This window comes from Urocampus carinirostris, chromosome 13 (assembly GCF_059441175.1).
Source record: "Urocampus carinirostris isolate Australia breed hairy pipefish chromosome 13, RoL_Ucar_1.0, whole genome shotgun sequence".
In the NCBI taxonomy this organism is placed as follows: Eukaryota; Metazoa; Chordata; class Actinopteri; order Syngnathiformes; family Syngnathidae; genus Urocampus; species Urocampus carinirostris.
In genome coordinates, this window is record NC_142361.1 from 13,723,669 (window position 1) to 13,741,805 (window position 18,137).

At 37.9% G+C, this 18,137-nt stretch overlaps 1 protein-coding gene across 3 annotated transcripts; it reads right to left on the reverse strand.

Annotated features, from left to right (window-relative positions):
• Positions 1 to 916: 916 nt before the first annotated feature.
• Positions 917 to 18,042, reverse strand: fam149b1 (family with sequence similarity 149 member B1). 3 transcript variants are annotated; one of them, XM_088351305.1, is made up of 15 exons: positions 17,582 to 18,042; positions 15,261 to 15,374; positions 14,613 to 14,757; positions 12,253 to 12,401; positions 12,028 to 12,177; positions 9,075 to 9,409; positions 8,857 to 8,999; positions 5,868 to 5,927; positions 5,392 to 5,498; positions 4,662 to 4,886; positions 2,908 to 3,031; positions 2,681 to 2,806; positions 2,528 to 2,609; positions 1,411 to 1,551; positions 917 to 1,235 (listed from the first exon to the last, which is right to left on the reverse strand). In XM_088351305.1, the coding sequence occupies exons 1-15, from the start codon at positions 17,626 to 17,628 to the stop codon at positions 1,153 to 1,155; spliced, it is 2,031 nt and encodes a 676-aa protein (XP_088207431.1). In that variant the 5' UTR covers positions 17,629 to 18,042; the 3' UTR covers positions 917 to 1,152. The 3 variants fall into 3 exon arrangements, with proteins under 3 accessions (XP_088207431.1, XP_088207430.1, XP_088207432.1); XM_088351304.1 differs by having other exon boundaries at positions 5,868 to 5,930; XM_088351306.1 differs by lacking the exon at positions 5,868 to 5,927 and having other exon boundaries at positions 17,582 to 18,041.
• Between the last annotated feature and the right edge of the window lie 95 nt (positions 18,043 to 18,137).

An 18,137-nucleotide genomic window follows, 5' to 3' on the forward strand; every position in this document is an offset into this window, starting at 1 on the left:
CTTCAGAATTTTTTTTTTAACTCAGGCCTGATTTTGCAAGTGTCCTAAAAAAATCCCCAGGTCAAAAAATGTTAAACCTTTTTGAGACTTTCATTGGCAAATAATTGTGTGTGGTGAGTACTTAGATGCTTAATTACAACATTAAAGGGACGTTGTGTATATAGAGCCTCCTAGTGGTGAAGAAAAGACATTGATTTGAATAAGCTAAAATTCATGAACTACCATAAAAATTAATTGCTTTAAATACTCAGGTCAAGAAATTTGTTTTACATAGGTGGCTCATCAAAGGGAAACGGACATTATTGTCCGCCATTTTGCTGCTGCAGGTACCCCATAAACCTCCTGAAAGTCTAGGAAAAAAAAAAAAAAGTTGTGCTTTTTGGTCACTTGGCGTCTCCGTAGTTTGTATTCTTACTTGTGTTATGTTGAACTCTTATTTAGTTGCACTACACAATACAGCGACATCTAGTGGGAAACTTACACAGTCCCTTTTTAGGTATACGAATGAACTTTATTGCTTTGTCTGAAATGTAATTGCATTTTCTTAAAGGTCAGTTGTGGTACTTCATCAGAATTGCAGTTTGGTAGAGATTTGATTTGATTATTTAAGTGATGGTGTTTATGCGTAATATAGTGCCTCCTAGTGCTACGAAAAACTTTGAGTAAATAAAAACGTTGATTTGAATACTAGGCAAAAACACAAGTATATATATTAGTTCTTATTAAAATAGAGTCCGAGAAATTTTCATTTGTATTACACAGTTGGAATTATATTCAGGGAGGGTGGTGGTAATCCCCGCTTAGGTCACCTGCCGCCACTCTTTGCTCTGACACTGGCCCTTGCTCTCACCAGAAAACAGTGCCATCTAGTGGTCAAATATTACACACTGGTGCTTTAAAGAACATCAGCAATGGGTTCATTTTTGCATACCTAGAATAGAGCAAATGTTTAATTTAAAGAAGCAAATAAACAAGCATAGTTTTTTTTTCTTTTGGCAGTCAAAAAAAGCAGATTTGAAATACAAAAATAGATATTTCACACTTGTAAGAAACATCTGTAAAACAAAAAATTAGAGCATTTGGATGTGCTGTGTATGTGCGTACAAAATAAAATAATGGCTGAAGTCCGTGAAGACGTTTGGAGAGAACCGGCTACAATCCTAGTCTGCCTGGTCTGGAAGAGATGCCCCCTCGGCTTTGAGAGCGGGGTAGGCCGGTGATCGGCAACAGTTGAGCTAGAATAAGGAAAATACTGCAATTATTTATTGTTTAAGAGTAGAAACTTTTTGGATTACTTTCTATCCTTTTCTTAAGTGACCGACGTTAGCTTGATATAGTATGTTAATGTTATACCATGTAATGAGCATTTAAAGGGTCTAAAAGTTCTCAAAATATCCTCTTGCTGCTCACATGGTTGTGAAGTTTGAGAGTCAGTCTCCTCTTCCTCGTTCCGGATTTGCCAGCGGCCCATAGGGGGGTGGGAAACCGATTCCAGGAAAGACGAGCTGCCAATGCCAAGGCTGACGCCGGTCACACCGATCCCGAGGGTGTCTTGAAAATTTAGAAAGAACATGTTTTGGAGGTTTTCTTGCCTCCTGTGACATGGTTGCATTTGTGTGCACAGCCCTCCTGTAACTTTCATGAGGCTATATTTGTTAGTACATACATAATAACTACATTAAGATAAATGGGAGTCAAAACACATGTTAGCTGTTCTAAAGAGCTTTCCCTGACATTTTTTTTACTTTAGCAAAAAACCTTCTGGCTTTTGCTAATTGACTGCTACTTCATGTATACACACAATAACACTTTCAAAAGATGTACTGTATTTTTATCTTTTTACAACTCTAGACCTGAAAATTACAGGGTTCCAACTAACATTTAGTGATAGCTGTGTGCTGCAGTACAGAAACTGTGTGATTGCGTCTACAGTTTCTCAACTAACATCTGAATACAGAATTGGTGACTATAAAATATTTCATACCCGGTAATTGTACAGTACAATAGATTAACAACATCCATAGTGTTTTGGAAAAGGCGGTATCTGTCTCTGAATTTTATTCAACATTGTTAGCAATTTGAATTGCGCTAAAGGCTAGACAAAAAATGTGCATACACCATCATTCAGGTGATGGGTGACCACTTTTAGGACTACCAAACTTGTGCCAATTCTCGTTCCTACACTGAGGTCCGTTTATCAACAAAGTATATGATCTCAAGGATACTATGAAAACTTTGCCCCTGGTAGACAAAGTACTACTCCACAACATTCCGTATCGAATACATATTATGGAACTTACTCAAATTGGGGAATTTACATTGTTAGACAATTCCCTTTGCATGCGTATCAAAACTTATTTGAAGCATCCGAATTAATAACGCCCTAGGTTTTACAGGTTGTGTTAAAATACACACTTTGATGAGATGTTATCGACTCTCGACCGTGAACACTTGTACTATGATGTCAAAGTCAGTTAGAACCCTGATCCTTAACTTCTACCCAAAACAATAAAAACAAGTGTCCCACCTGTGGTCATTGACGCCCGGCCAGGCTTCCCCTGTCCGATGCTGTCCAGCACAGTGAAAGAGCGCCTGTAAGGAGTGTCTGACTGAAGCACACAATCATAGCTCTATATCTCCACAGGCAGGAGTCAACATGTCCACAATGACCACAACTTACCCTAAACGTATGTGTCGTGTTGGGCCGGGAAAAGACATCTATCGGGTAAAGGCGATCTCTTGGAATTGAACTAGCAACCTCGTCATTTAGGGCACTGTGGGCCCGGCTAGTTTGGCCTTTGTGGCGCTGTTGGGAAGAAATGTAACAAAAATCAGAGTTTCTTTCAAGTGATCAATAACGTGAAATTGACGGTCTGACTTCAAGAAAGTGTGATAGTGTCATATTACCTGCACAGTTTTTGACTGCGGTCCCAAAGGGGATGGATCTGTGTATACAGCGCCAATGGGTGGCAGAGGCGTGTTCCTGCTTAGTGCAAGCAATGGCGACATCAGGTGCCCGTTTGCAGTGGATCTTTGGAGGAGTATAAGACAGGGTAAGGCAAGTTAAATTCAAGACTTATTAAGACGTCAATGCCTTTTGAAATGTAATTGAAGACCGAGTCAATAAAAAAACAAGTATTGAAACAAACAAAGCACCACAAATTATTATATATTTTTTTTTTGTGATAATGAATTCAATGCCTTTTAAGACTTTTTAAGAATTTGTGGGAACCCTAATTCAAGACAATGTAAATGCAACAAAATGCAGTGATGTGCAAAAGTCGACATTACCCTAATTTCCTTTATTTTACAAAAAAAGTCCAAGTTGAAAAACATTTAGTAAAATAATTGTCCTTGCCAGTAAAATGTCATTGTTGCAAATAATTTAGCTCAATTTTCTAACTAACATTATGAATTATTTATGAATTTGTTTTATTTTTATACTTGTTCTTGTTTTGCTAAAATAATTTGTGGTCGAATAAGTCATTCAAAAGGAAAAATGTCAAAAAGTAAAATCATACAAACGTTTTGTTAATCATCACATTATTTAAAGGGTGTGCAAAATTTGACCCTTAGATGTTGCTGCATGGTTTAGTTCAACTGAAAAAAATAGTGCTAAGGAGCACCAGGAATAATCCAAACAGAGACTCAAAGTGACCAAAACGCACGAAAAATTTTTGCCCAACCTTTTTGTCGTTTTTGGGTACCTGTAGCAGCAAGATATCCGACAATTAAGTCAGATCCCTTTTGGTGAGGCTCATGTAACGTTTAATAAATGCTCATTTTTTGACCTACAAGAACTTTTTTAAAGCCCCCATGTGTAATATTTGATGGCATTGTGTTGTCTGGTTCAAGCGAGGGCCAGTGCCACAGAGCAAAGCTTGTCGTCTGGATGCTGGACAAACATGGTGGAAACCTATGTTTGGATTCCACTGTGTAAAATAAATACAAATTTCTTGACTTAAAAACAACATTGATATGATAGTTCAGGTGTTTTTGCCTAATGCCAGTCGGTAATCAAATCAATGTTTTTTTCTACTGAATAAAGGTTTTTTGTACCATTAGGAGGCACTAAATATTACACGCTGTCTCTTTAGAAAAATCCTGTTTATATGATAGTATTTTTACCTATTAGTTAAATCAATATAGTTTTTCTTAATGAATAAAGTTTTACGGCAATCCTGCAGTACCTTCAAATCAACAAATTAAGGATTTATTTTGAGAAATAATTCGATTGCACTTTTTTTAAAAATCTACTTAAAATGAGCCATATAATACAATTAGGCTTTATTATTGTATTAAATTATATAGTGTATTACGAGAAAAACAAATTAAAGACATCAAAGCAAATGTACAGACAAACCATATGATAAAATACTAAACAAGTAAAAACAACCCAGAAAATAAGAAATAAAAGGCACCGTATACTTAAATCAATAAAGCATTTATTATTTTTATTTTAACCCAAAACAATTTGAAAATATAGTAAAATAAGAACAAATAATACTTAAAATGAACAAGAAATAGCCCCTGGAAGTAGAATGTATATTTTTCACTGTAGGTATCAATGTTTTGTAGAACAGTTAAATACTGTAAGTAATTAAAATAAGGAGGGGTAAAAAAAAAAAATAGAACAACATAATATGAGAAAGTAAACTCACAGCCGTGTTCCCCGGATGACTTCATCCATGGATCTGACCGCATTGGACTGACTCAGGTTGGGAACGAGAGGTTGGAGAGTCCGAGGTCCGAAGTTTCTGCGCCGGGCCGACTGTTGAGGGGGAGCTAAAGAGGACGAGCTCTGTGCCTGAATACGCTGAGGACGACTTTTGCCAGCCGGAACTATACTGGAACCTGGTCTGTGTGTGATGTTCTCCTCCTGCTCCCTGCGGAGTGAACAAAGGAAACTTGAGGGCAAAAAAAGAGCATTCCAGACAGGTACAGTTATAAAGGTAGGTAATGTGTTACGTATATATTTGTGGTTTAAACTATTGTGTGCAGTTATAAGATCCTTTTTTTTTACCTTATTTTTCTTTGTACAGTTTTTTTATGTTTATCCTGTGAGGCATTCCACAAAACCAAGTTGATTTGAAGAGGCCAAAAACGCACATTTATCCCAAATCCTTTCAGCTGGCTTTACATCCTGTTTCGGCTAACATGCAACCTGTTAAACCAAAATGCGCCGCCCATACCACATCAAGTTCCTTTATTCAGTTAGCCTAAATTTCTTCATCCTACTTTTGTGTAATAACCCATAGGAATTTCCACGTCGAATCTTGTTGTAAACAATGTTCGCTATGTTGATATCAATAAAAGAACGGCAACTCTAATTCCAAACTCTATGTGTTATTCAAAGGAGTTTGTTCCAATGGAAACTGCAATGAATCGTACTGAGTTCTGTCCAGCATTGTCATGTTCCTCTGTTGCAGCGGGATGCTGTGGATCATGATGAGGTCGTTCAGGTTATGAGGGGTGGCTGCCATGGGGACCCTTCCGGCCTAACAAGAGAGGCAAAAATCCAAGTAATGAAGATTAAAAAATGACCATTGATGATGACTAAGTAAGGGAGCTAAGTGCACTGAGGGTTAGTCATTTTAATGTCAACAATCCAGCCATCTTCTGTTTATTATCGTGCAGCTAAATCCCCCCCAAAAACTGCATCGACAATACAACATTCACAAGACTTTGAATAAGACAAGCAAATTGTCAGGAAACCTGACAAGAAGAAAGTAGGCTGCAGTTAATTCATCAACCACTTTAGGGTTAATCGGCAAGCACAAGCACATTCCATCTAGGACTAAAAGGAGAGGAGGCTATCTAGAAGCACAACGCCATCATGGTGACTCTGAGAAAGGTAGTTTACATACACTGGGCGGCCTTTTCTGCTTTTGGGGTTTCCTTTGGGACTTGTGCTTTGAGCCCCTTGACTTCTTTGAGTGGTTGGTCAGAGAGTGAGAGCAGAAAAGACAAAGAGTCATGGAGAAGGTCCCGGAAAACAAAGAGAAAGAAAGTAGATGTAGGTGATGAGGTCAGACAAGAAATAATAGTAATACACTTTCATTAATGGTTTTACACACTCATCATGTATTTGTGTATGAGGTGCATCTTTTATTCCATTTAAAAAATAAACGTAAAATTTAGATTGCGCATTAGAAGATAAGACAAAGCTTTATTTGTCCCACAATGGGAACATTTCTTTTGTTACAGCAATAAAACAGTAAATAATGAATAACAGCTAGAATATGAACAGTATAAACAATTATTTAGAAATATGTATATAAAAAAAACAGGTTTTACAATGATTTAATAATTGATAATTGTATTTATTTATTCAGCCAGTATAAACCATAAACATGATATATACAGGAAATCATTTGACACGCGAACCACTCCACGTGACGCGTCGCCTTCGATCGGCGCCAGGTTTTTAGGTGACCAAACCCCCCAATTCCAACCCTTAATGCCGAGCGCCAAGCAGGGAGGCAATGAGTACCAATGTTGTAAGTCTTAAATATGACTCGGCCAAGGCTTGAACCAGTGACCTCCCAGTCTCGGAGCGGGCACCCTACCATCTAGGCTACTGCGCTGGTATATTAAAGTGATTGCACAATGACTGATCAGTTAAAAATATATCTAAGGACAATCGCAAAACACTGAATGCAACAACTTCTCCAACCTACAAGACACCTATGGTCTAGTTTTGGTAACAATATCCAGTATCGAGAGTTATAGTTAGATGGCAACTTGGGCTGCGAAGAGGAAGCCCTCTGCATACGATGCCCCTTTTTAAGGTCAAAGTTGCCAATCATGCTGAAATTCAAGGAAATGGAACACGATGTCGAAAATGAAATCTTTATGAGACTAATGTTATAGAACAACAAATACAAAGTCGCCCTGAAAATTAAAAGCAAAAAAAAGCACGCCGAGAGACCCCAAGAATGATAAATGACAACAAAAAAGCGAGACGAGAAACATCCTGAAAAATAAATGAAACCAAAAAAATGTGCTGAGGGAAGTCCTGAAAGACAAATAAATCAAAAAAAGCACGACGAGGGAAAAAACTCTGATGATGAATCGGACATTGAGGAAAATTTGAATAAATATTGTTAGTTTTAGTATTTTGCTCTTGGTTTATGATGTCACTAAACTATTTTTTAACACGTTTGTCACCAGGGTTGGGTAGGGTTACTTTAACTTAACTACTTTCAATTACTTTTGGATTACTCCAATATCAAATATGCTAAAAAAAGACAAAAGAACCTAAATATGAATAAAATTACTAAATTTTGTGCAGGCTTGGGGAGTAACGGAATACGTGGAACGGCAAAAATGATGTTGGCAAGCTGTTTGGATTTATTTTCATTTTGTTTCTGTCGCATTTTATGTTAGTTTTGCCAGAGATCAAAGAGATCAAAGCCAGGAGAGAAAGCTTACCACGTGTTATGAGTCATAATTGTATTCATATTTAGTTTATTTTGTCTTTTATTAACATATTTGGTATTGGAGTATTCCAAAAGTAATCAAGTTAAAGTAACCCTACCCAACCCTGTTTGTCACTAACATGCTTAGTTTGGGCAAAGGATAAGTGTAACAAAAAGTTATACAGATTTTTAATAGAAAATTAGAGTTGGACGTTGTACACAAGTGAGAATCATACAAGAATATTTACAGTCGATGTGAATATCAGGGATGTGATTTGACCAAAGTGAAATTATCTGAAAATTAGCGGGGGGGGGGGGGGGGTGATTGCTAGCTGGGGGGGGGGGGGGGAAACCAGGTAGGACCAGGGCAGTAAAAAGTACAATAAGTATAGGCCCTACAGTAAAGTGTTGGTGTAATGTACACATGAAAATCTATTATTGTAATTGTTAAATATTTATGGCCATTTTTATTACGTTATAATATTTTCGAAAAAAATGGGAAAACTGTCAAATAAATTTGAAAAGTTTACCACCTACCTCAAAATTCACGACTCTATCAGCAACTGGTACAGGTTGTTGGGGTGGATCACGTCTCTTTATTACCGCTTCCGATTGTGATGTCAATAAGGGATGGAGGCCGTAAAGTTTTGGAGTTTTCGTTTGGGCACCGAAACTTCCAGCGATGGAATAATTTGTCGTTCTTGACTGGAGTTCTTTCACGTGTTTTTTGCTCTTTGCGTGACTTTCAAGAGCTTTGAAACCTCTCCCACCATAGTCGATGGTATCATGACACCAAATGCAAAGTGCTTTCCCGGCACGATCGATCTTCCGAATAAAGTCATTGAACAAATTCGTCACAGTCTTCTTTCCAACATTCGTAGATAATTCCTTCTCCAACCAGTCCCATCGAAACTTGTTTTTTACAATCTTATCAATTTCTTTAGCTCGCGGAGCATCTTTGCGTTCGATCACGGACATCTTTCTTTAAACACCCGGCAAAAACGTGTGAGAAATGAACAATGGCACACTCCTATAACAAGCGCGTTTATTGGTCAACACGAGACTTCAACCAATCGCAAGTACGTTTCATTTCAGTTACGGAAACACTCAAATGGCATGCTGTCGAGACGAAATCGTTTTTTTTTACCAATTAAAACACCGGAAATTTTAAAATTTTATTTTTGGAGATAAAAAAAGCGGAATTCCGCGAATTAGCGGAAAAATCACATCCCTGGAATATGGATGCAAACGAGTTGTTTGACCAATCACGTCACCTAATATCAGCACAGTTTATCTTGATGATGATGTTGGGACAATAGTTATCATTTCCAATTAAGTTTTAATAGGAATATTAATATATAAAGATGTTCAAAGCAAAATGCATGTAGTACTATGAACATTCATACGAAAAAGGTCTATTACTAGAGTCGCCTACCTGGAAGGCCAAGCCTGAGGTGTTTGGAAGCGGAGCCATCACACGACTCCGGCCAAGTTTAGGCAACATGCTTGGTATTGTAGAAAACAACTTTAAAGACTCCTGCACCACCGGACTAAAATTCCCAGGAGGCTTTTCATCACCTGCCAATGAAAGCAGTTCAACCAATCACCACAACTGTTTTTTTGGACGAAACAAACACAAACGGCTGGTCATACGAGATGTTCGATGCTCCCACTGGCGGTGGATTAGCTCGCTCATGCAGCCGACGAGTTCCCGCCACACGTCGTCAAACAAATGGTCCAGCACGGCCTGACGACAACACCTATAGGGGGAGACGGGAGGCAAACAGCGACGCCTCTGGCACGGTAGCGAGAACGCCCTTTCTTTTTCGTCCTCCAGGCTGATGCGATCGAAGGCCAGGTACTCTTCCATGTGGCCCTCCTCCTCCTCAATAACTTTGGGTCCGGAGTGCCATGAAGAGATTGAAGGCCCATTTAGTTCAGCGGAGTTGGATTTGAGCAGGGCTGCACTCCGACCTAACACGTTCAACCTTAGAACCGCAAAAAAAGAGAAAACTTAATGTGCTTTTGTGCATATATTTACATCAATGTTCTTAAACCAATGTGACATATATTTGATACCTTATTTTGTTTGATTAATCTGACAATTATTGCACTGAAAACTATCAAATAAATCAAATACAGTAAAACTCTTGCATATTACTTTTCCTATTTAAAATGTTATTTTACTAGAAAAAAATGAAGACGAAAAATTAAAGTTAGAACGTCGTGAAAAAATATTTTTGGTCATTTTACCAGTATTTTAATTGTTTTTAGATGATTTCCAGAAAAAAATGGGACTGAAAAAAATAATATAATAAAGCCAATAAAGTAAACGTTTGCATAATATGTTGCTGATTGTGATTTTCTAAATAGAAAAAAAAGGAAAGTTAGAACATATTCAATATATTTTTGTTCCACAGATATTTCTTTCTCTTTTATGTATATTTGTGTCAGTGCCATCCCTATAAACATTCGTTACTGAAGTGAATATGGCAGCAAATGGTAAAAAAAATAGAACATTTTAATTCGCTGCCCTACATACATTCTGCATCATTGACACTTTTTGAATAGGTGTCTAACCTCCAATTTTTATTTTACACAAAATTATGATTTTTGTTTTGGGGTTTTAGTCACAGGGTAGGGCTTCAGCGGGTCGGGTAATTCTTTCAAATTGGAAATGGAAAGTAGAGCAACACTTGGTCACACAGGTCAAGGTGTTTTCAAACTCAAACAAATAACATGCCTGTGTCCTTGCCTGATTTGTGGATTTTTTTTTAAACAATGGCTTGCTTATCATTGATTATTATTTTTTTGGCATTGCTACGGTCACACTGAATGGTCTGGTTGAGGCAGTGTGTTTGTATATAAGTTAGTGTGGTTCACACAGGCAGGCATAGAATCCACGCCCGAAGAAGATACAGCGAAGGATGAATCAAACCAAATTTCTGTGCTTAAGCCACAGCCTATCAAGTGTGGAGAATGGTCAACTGCAGCCCACTACGACATATTACAAGGACAGTAAGCAAACTAGTGGCCATGGAACAAAGATCGATCATTGCAGTTCAAGGATGCATGGAATCCTTACTTTGAGACAACACACCAAAACAATTTTTGAAATGGTCGGTTTATAGTGAGTTTGTATTTTTTATTACTTGGCACGCAGCTCGGCAGAACATTTTGCATCGATAGTGTGTTGCAGTGAGACGCAGAGTTGCCTATGTCATGTGATGTTGGTGCAATGTAACAAGGACACCCAAATAGTGCACATGATTACAGAGTGGATTTAGGAGTCTTATTATAACTTTTCTTAATATTTTCTTTTCATACATTTTTGTTTCTTAAATGTAATCTTACTTTTGCACTGGAAGGAGAAGACCTGCAATCTCCTTGTACTTCTTGTAATGACAAATAAAGGTCATTCTGTTCTATTTTATTATATTCCTAATGTTATTATTGTTGTTATTTTGTTTATATTTATACCAATATTAATGTTCTTAATATTATTTAAAATCATTATTGTTGTTATTATTGTTGGTATTATTATTTTAGAAAAAGTGTAAACATGTTAATGCTAACTTTGGGTCAGGCCATGAGCATGTTTTTCTGACATTAAACTGGTCTTTGGTACAGAAATGCTTGGGGACCGTGATATACAGTAACTGATTTCATGACAGAGCATTTTTTTTTCTGTTGATAGGAAAAAAAAAACGTTTTTTCATTTCATTTTGTGCATAGGTAATAGAATAGAATAGAATAGAATAGAATAGAATAGAATATACATTTATTGTCATTGTTACAAATACAACATATTTTGTGGGTTTAGGAAAACTATGCAAAAATGTCTAGTATGGCTGTGAATATGAGCAAAAATATAATTTAGGATAGATGCCATACATTAAGAATGAATAGAGAATTTTCAGATTTCTTAAAATGTTATCATGGTAGCATTTACGAGCGCCATTTTTAAGCCGATAGGGGTTCTCCAACAACAAAAACAACCTGCTGTTACTGCACAAGTTCAGCAGATGGCCCAAATGTACCATAAATAGCCATAGAAGAATCAACATTGGGGCAGCACGGCGACACAGTGGTTAGCACGTGTGCGGCACAGTTCTGAGGTCATGAGATCAAACCTCCTGTGTGGATTTTTTATGTTCTCCCCGTGCTCGGGTGGGTTTCCTCAGGACTCTCCGGGTTCCTCCCAAATTCCGAAAACATGCATGTTAGGTTAATTGGCCGGTCCAAATTGTCCCTAGGTGTGAATGAGCGAGCGAATTGTCTGTCCCTGTGTGCCCTGCGACTGGCTGGCAACTAGTTCAGCATGTCCCCTGCCCACTGCCCGAAGATAGCTGGGATGGGCTCCAGCACCCCCGCAACCTTACTGAGGGTAAGCGGTGCAGATAATGGATGGATGGATGGAATCAACATTGTCAAAAGATAAAGGAGCATTTTGCTTGATTTTTTTTTTTATCTTTATTTTTTTTTCTTGTTTTTACGTAGAAAACGCATCTTGTAATTTGCCATAAACTGGTGTATTTGCTAGCAATTCTTTGGTAGAGGAGGTAAGGAATTTTGTCAGGGTTGGTCACAACAAAGCATAACTCACTCGGTACTGTTCTCGCCTTCCTTAATCGACCTTTCAATGGCCTGCTGGGATGTTGATGGGTTGCTACTGGAACTGCTGCAGACTGTCTCTGAAGTCCCATACCACTGGAAGCCCTCGTCACCAGAGCACACTAATTGCGTACCAAGGATCCTGAGTCAAACAAATAAAAGACAATAAAATTGTCAAAACTGTTTTTCTAACTCTCCTTCTGGGTATTAAACAAACCGAAGATGAGGGAAGCGTGTGGCCCACAGTTGACACTCCTCCTGCAGCCCTGGAAGGATCCCCCTACCGCTGCCTTTACCCTCAAACAGCTCTTTGTCAATCTCCTCAAACATTTGCTGCACCTGGCGGGATGCCGCCTTGTCGAACTCCTGGCGGGACAAAAAATGCAAAGAAAGCGGTTATGATCCATAAAGAATGTGCTTTTAATTGTTGCTTTTTAGGGTTCAACTTCACTTCATACAGCTCAGATTTTTAAGACAGTTTATTTGTGCAAGTGCAGATCTTTGTGTGTACTGTATAGGTATTAAATAGAAAATCCTAGTTACGAATGAATATTTTTGGATGGAAAAATTGGGTATAGAAAAGTAAACAAAAATAGATTGAAATGCCCAAATGTTCTGACCTACCGCGTCACCGTGTGGTATGCTGGGAGCAGGGCAGCGGACAGGAAAAAGAATAATCAACATCCCAGAAGATCATCGGCTGCTCTCTACCCAGTCTAGAGGACGTTGCCGGCTTGCAATACCGCAAAAGAGCCATCAACATTATAAAAGACTCCCCGGCCAACACCTCTTTTACCTGTTGCCCTCTGGTTGGTGCTACAGGTCTCTCAAAACAAACAGCCTCAAAGACAGCTTCTTTTCTAGGGACATCACTATAAGTGAAATTATTGGTTAAATGTGCCTTTTACACTCTTATACCTTTATACACTCTTATTTTTGTACTCATATCTTTAGGCGTTTATATTTTTATAGGATACTCAATAAGTGTGTGGTTTTACGATTTCGACTTGTATTGAGAGGCAAGCCCCTTAAAGGTCAAAAGAATAAGTTCCCAAGCACCAAAAACTGTATATCTAATTAAAAAGCTAAAACTTGAAAGGCCACTAACAGTTTCTCAGGCTACTCCTCGTGACTTTTGGGGCCTGATATCTATTAATCAAGATGGCTTTTGTTTTTAGAGCCGAAGAGCTTGGGAAGCTCGCTCGAGAGCTTGCCTCCCACAGTCCAAGTCTGCTCGAGAGTTTGCCTCCCTGAATTACAGAGACGCATTGTTTTGCAAAGTTTTACTATGCTTATTGCTCATTTATTATACTCACACAGTTTCTAGCAACCAACATCATACACTGCATTTGATTAACATGTGATTCCTGTCCAAACCAATCAGATTTGTTTTTTGTGTTCATATATTCTCGTTTAAACCAATCAGATGTGTTGTTTCATTCTTGTGTTTTACTCCCTGATCTAATCTTGGAATCAAGCACCTCCGATGGAAGGGCTATCAAAAACCTAAATCTCTGACTCAGAGTGTGTTTTTTTTCTTCATTCTCCTATAATCTCAAGTTTTAACCTTGACAATCACCACCATAAACAAGAGCACAAAACTGTAAAAAAAACAAAAACACTATTGTGACTTTTTTAACTTTTTTTGTTACTGTTTAATATTTTCGCACTGAAGTGTGAAAATATATGCTTTGTGACTTATCGTGGGGATTTTGTTGTTGATAACTGTTATTGCACTTTTTTTACAATGCAATATTCGTTTTCATTCACAAACATTGCACGTTTATTATATCTTAGTCCAGTCTCTAAGCACTACGTTGTGAATAGTTTCTTTTTTTCTGCCTTCTATTCTGTCAGTGTTTTATTTTTTTCTCTTTAAAGTCTTTATTAAATGTTTACCCTTAAGTGTCATGTTTCATTTCGTTGCATGTAATGTAAACTACATTTATCAATGATAATAAATTCAATATTAAATTTTCTTTTACATTAGGACCAAACACAACAAATTATATGAAGCATATGAATGCAGGTTCAAAATAACTATTTTAACAACACTGTATCACACTGAAACATTATGCCTCCACAATTATCACTTTGCAGAAGATCCAAAAACAAACTATTGTGTAACTATTGATTTTTCATCATAAAGGAACAACCAGATTTCAATACTTTCAAATTACATCCATGCATTTTGCATGACCCCTATTACAGATTTTGCAAAACGATGAGTAACGAATCAACATATGGAACATTGAAATTTGAATGCACAGAACAGGGTACAGAGAAAAAAGACCCAAATGAGATGGAGTTCACAGTTTCTTCTCCTAGATTTGTGTCTCATAGAAGCAAAAGGATGAAGTCACATTCAATATAATATGGAACCCTTGGGGGGAGGGGGAGTTTACAGGGCCACCTGTGCCTACAAACAATACTCAGTGGGCACAGACCTTGCAAATAAAGGAGACAAACAAAAGAGCTAATTATAGCCTATGAATGTCCATCAAATCTCCAATTAAAACTTTACAGGGTGTATCTAGCAGGGTTTTTTTTATGTCAGAATTTATAAGGACGACTTACATCGTAGCCCCAGGAGAAGACAGAACTTCTCTCTGTGGACACGCCAGTACCCGTGGAGCTGTGAATGCCTGACCAGGAGCGGCTGGAATCCACAGAGACAACAGTGGCGCAGCTGGAAGGAGTGGAAGCATCGGATGTTTCTGAACTAGAGAAAAAAAATGATTATTTCTAGGGGTAGGTCAAAAAAGTTCCAAATGTATATATTGTGATTTTATTTTAGGTGATTTCTAAGTTGCTTGTTTTTTTAAAAAGAAAACAAATCGCTAATCATCAATTATATCGGATTGCAATACTTGTAGAATCAAATTATCAAGAATCGTGATGGAAATCAAATTGGCACTTTAGTATCGTAATACAATCAAATCATGACCAAAGCATTTCGCCCAACCCCTAATTATGTCACAGTTAATGCTTGTTGAAGTTTTATGGTTGATCACCTCATCTGAGGCAAGGTTTCCAAGTGGAAACAAAAGGGTAAATGTCAAAGTCATAGAATATTCTATCAAGCCGGTTTTCATTAAATATTCTTTAGCTTTACATCTAAAGGGGGCAACACGATATCATTTAATCTACATGGTGGATCTAGTTTCGCATTTCAACAACTCTAAACTTGTTTGATTTCCTGCAGAGGTAGTGAGGATGCCTCACCTATTGCGGATGGAAACAGCCTCCTCCAAGTCACCGAGAAGGCACTGAGGGGTTTGGCGGTCAGCCTCTTCGGGAAGAGGGTGCTGGTCAAGGCTGCTGCGAGACAGACCACGGCTGTACAGAATATTGCATCCATTAAATGCTATGTACTATGTATGTGCTCATTCATGCTAATGAGAGAGAATTTGAGCAGTAGTGGGCCGTCAGGGCCCGCAAGGCCTTCTCTGCTTGCCTAAAAAAATTGGAATCATTTTGTCTATGAAAACGTATTAAATATTTCCAAATTGTCTGTCAGATTCCTTTCATTGCTTTCCCCTGGTTGTGCTGGTTCCAGATGTGTGCTTTAACATTATAGCACAATACAATATAAAGGATTTAACCAATCACATTTCATTTTGTTGCCAGGGTCAGAAATGTACAGAGGACCTCATAATCCGTTCTGCAGGCCCTTAGGCACAAAATAAGCAGTTTTTCCCACCAATGAATGAGACTGTGGCGGCCCGCCAGTTTAATTTTGGAAGAGCTATGCAAATTTTCTTTACAAAGCCAAGAAAAATTAAATGTTCAATGGCAGGGTGCAAAGTGTGTCAGTAGTGAGTGAATGAACAATGGACTAAATGAGTGTGTGAATGAATTAATTACTTTGTGTCATGGCTTTTTGATTTAAGATTAAATTTGAAATATTCCTGGTATGCCTTTGTGTGCTCTTAAAGATGATACTAACCTTTTATGTTCATATACAGCAATTTATATTATATTCAGTGGTCTCAAAATGCCCTAAAGAGATACACCAGGCTTGAAAATGTACACACACACCCTAACCCGAGGGTCAGAGACCTTCCCACCACAGTCTGCTAAAATCCTATGGGAAACAATGAATAAGTGAGTATAAAGTTGTTGGTCTAGCCGATTAGATTCCGAGTTGGCGAGCCAGCGCCCTCAAGCGGTCCTTGGGAAACGTCAACAGTTTCCCAAACTATGGTTGCCTAAGGGGCAATAACGGAAGTATCACAACAAAAAATGTTAAGAAGGAAACCCCTATACCCATTGCTTCTGCCCAAAATTAAATTCAAACTAATGGAAGAAATACAACAGCACAGTGCTGACCTTCAGCATTGGCCTAAAGTACAATAGAAAATAACTTAATGATGGAACTAAAATGCACGGATAATAGGTCCAACAGAGTATTTGAAATCTTCTTAAGGAAAGAAAGATGGTTAGATTTTGTGCAAAAATAAAAATGATTTTTGGTGAGTGTAATGTGGCTATATCCCTAAATAATACTGCAATTATATGAGGTAAGCATTGATGTGAATGCATACTTATGCCAGAAATATCACAGAGCAGGCTTGAATTCAGTATTAGCTTGGATGACGATAGAAAAAAAAACTTCTTGAAGGAACTGAAACACACAGATATTCTGTATGACAGAGTTACTGATGCATTTTTTTTTATTTTGTGAACAAATAATAAAGATTTTTGCTGAGTAAAAAGAGTCCATATTCCTACATAATAGTGCAATTTTATCAGGATATTATTGAAGCTCTTTTTATATGTGTCCCAGCTGTAGCTGCAGTAAATGTATAGCCTTGAATAGTTTTTGAGGGTTGGATGGATTCAGACATAGCACTACTAAAAGCCTTGATGTGAAATGCACATCCAGTCACTGAAATTGAGCATAACCGGTATGAGTTGACAGGTTTTGGTGTTTCTTGTAAATTTTGACTGAAATGCTGTCCTTAGCAGTTAATGCATTAACTCAGAGGGTCAACAAGGTTTTAAGATGAGACCTACTTTTTTGTTTCTAATAGCGCAAAGGCCTACCAGTTTTATATGCATTTCTAAGATACCTCATACTTCTTGTTGAGATTTTGAGTTTTTTCTTGCTCTTATGTAGGTTTTAGATCAGGGGATGATGAAATACTAGTCTGTAGTTTGCAATAGTCTGTGCAGCTCTTAGAGACTCCTTGTGATAAAGGGCTATACAAATAAACATGACTTGACTTGAGAGTTTGAGACATCATCGAACTCATTAAAAACAACATTAATACATTTTTATTAAATGTTCACCAACTCACAACTGTCCTTTTCGATTGGTTGATTTTTATAGGTTTTGCTGTTTCAACTAGGGAAATGGTGAGCTATGTCAATGCAAATCTATAATTAGTCGGGGGGAAACTGCAGGTAGGGCAGTGGAAATCGGTTTATTTTATTACATTGCCTTTTCTGATTGTTTTTCTTAGGGGTGATCAACTGTTATGATGCCGACCGTCTCAAATTATAACATACAAAATGATTAGTCTGTCATGTTTCGTACTTACATCTCAAGTTTATGAGATACAGGTCTCCGATTGTATCGCGAAATCATTGTTCCTTTGGTTTCTAAAAGCTCAAGCGCCGTCTTCGCGTCCTTGTCTCCGCATCTCGAACCCACAGCAAACCGTTTCGGTAGAGTAATAATCCACACATTTTCCACAACCGCTCACCTGGCTTCAAAACATGGAAGATTAGAATTATTTGGGAAAGGCTACGCTTAGCATTTTAGCTCAAATGGGACGCGCAGCTTCGCTACATCATTATACAGTTTGCCTGTCATTGCTACGTTCAAAGGTAGTTTTGTCAATCTTCCATCTGACACGTTAAACTTGTTGGTATCACATTTTGTTTAGCTTGGTGAGCGCATCTGCAGCTAGCTTTAACCCCGCCGACAACACGGATGTCATGGTTACACTGCTTTGGCTTTCAATCCAGTACAAAACCTGCGGGAGACTACAACTCCCAAGGTTCATTGTAACATCAATGCTCTTCTAAAATAGGCCCGTCTTCTGTCAGTACATATGTTTCTGTTCTTGTTTTATGAATTGCAGATTTAAACTA

What these genes read in the sequence shown, in the direction of transcription:
- fam149b1 (XM_088351304.1), bottom strand. Translation starts at nt 17,628, where the DNA reads ATGATTTCGCGATACAATCGGAGACCTGTATCTCATAAACTTGAGAT. An exon ending in GTATCTCATAAACTTGAGAT is followed by an intron (nt 15,375 to 17,581) that starts GTAAGTACGAAA and finishes TATTCTGTACAG; the next exon opens with CCGTGGTCTGTCTCGCAGCA. An exon ending in CCGGGCGTCAATGACCACAG is followed by an intron (nt 1,552 to 2,527) that starts GTGGGACACTTG and finishes TAAATTTTCAAG; the next exon opens with ACACCCTCGGGATCGGTGTG.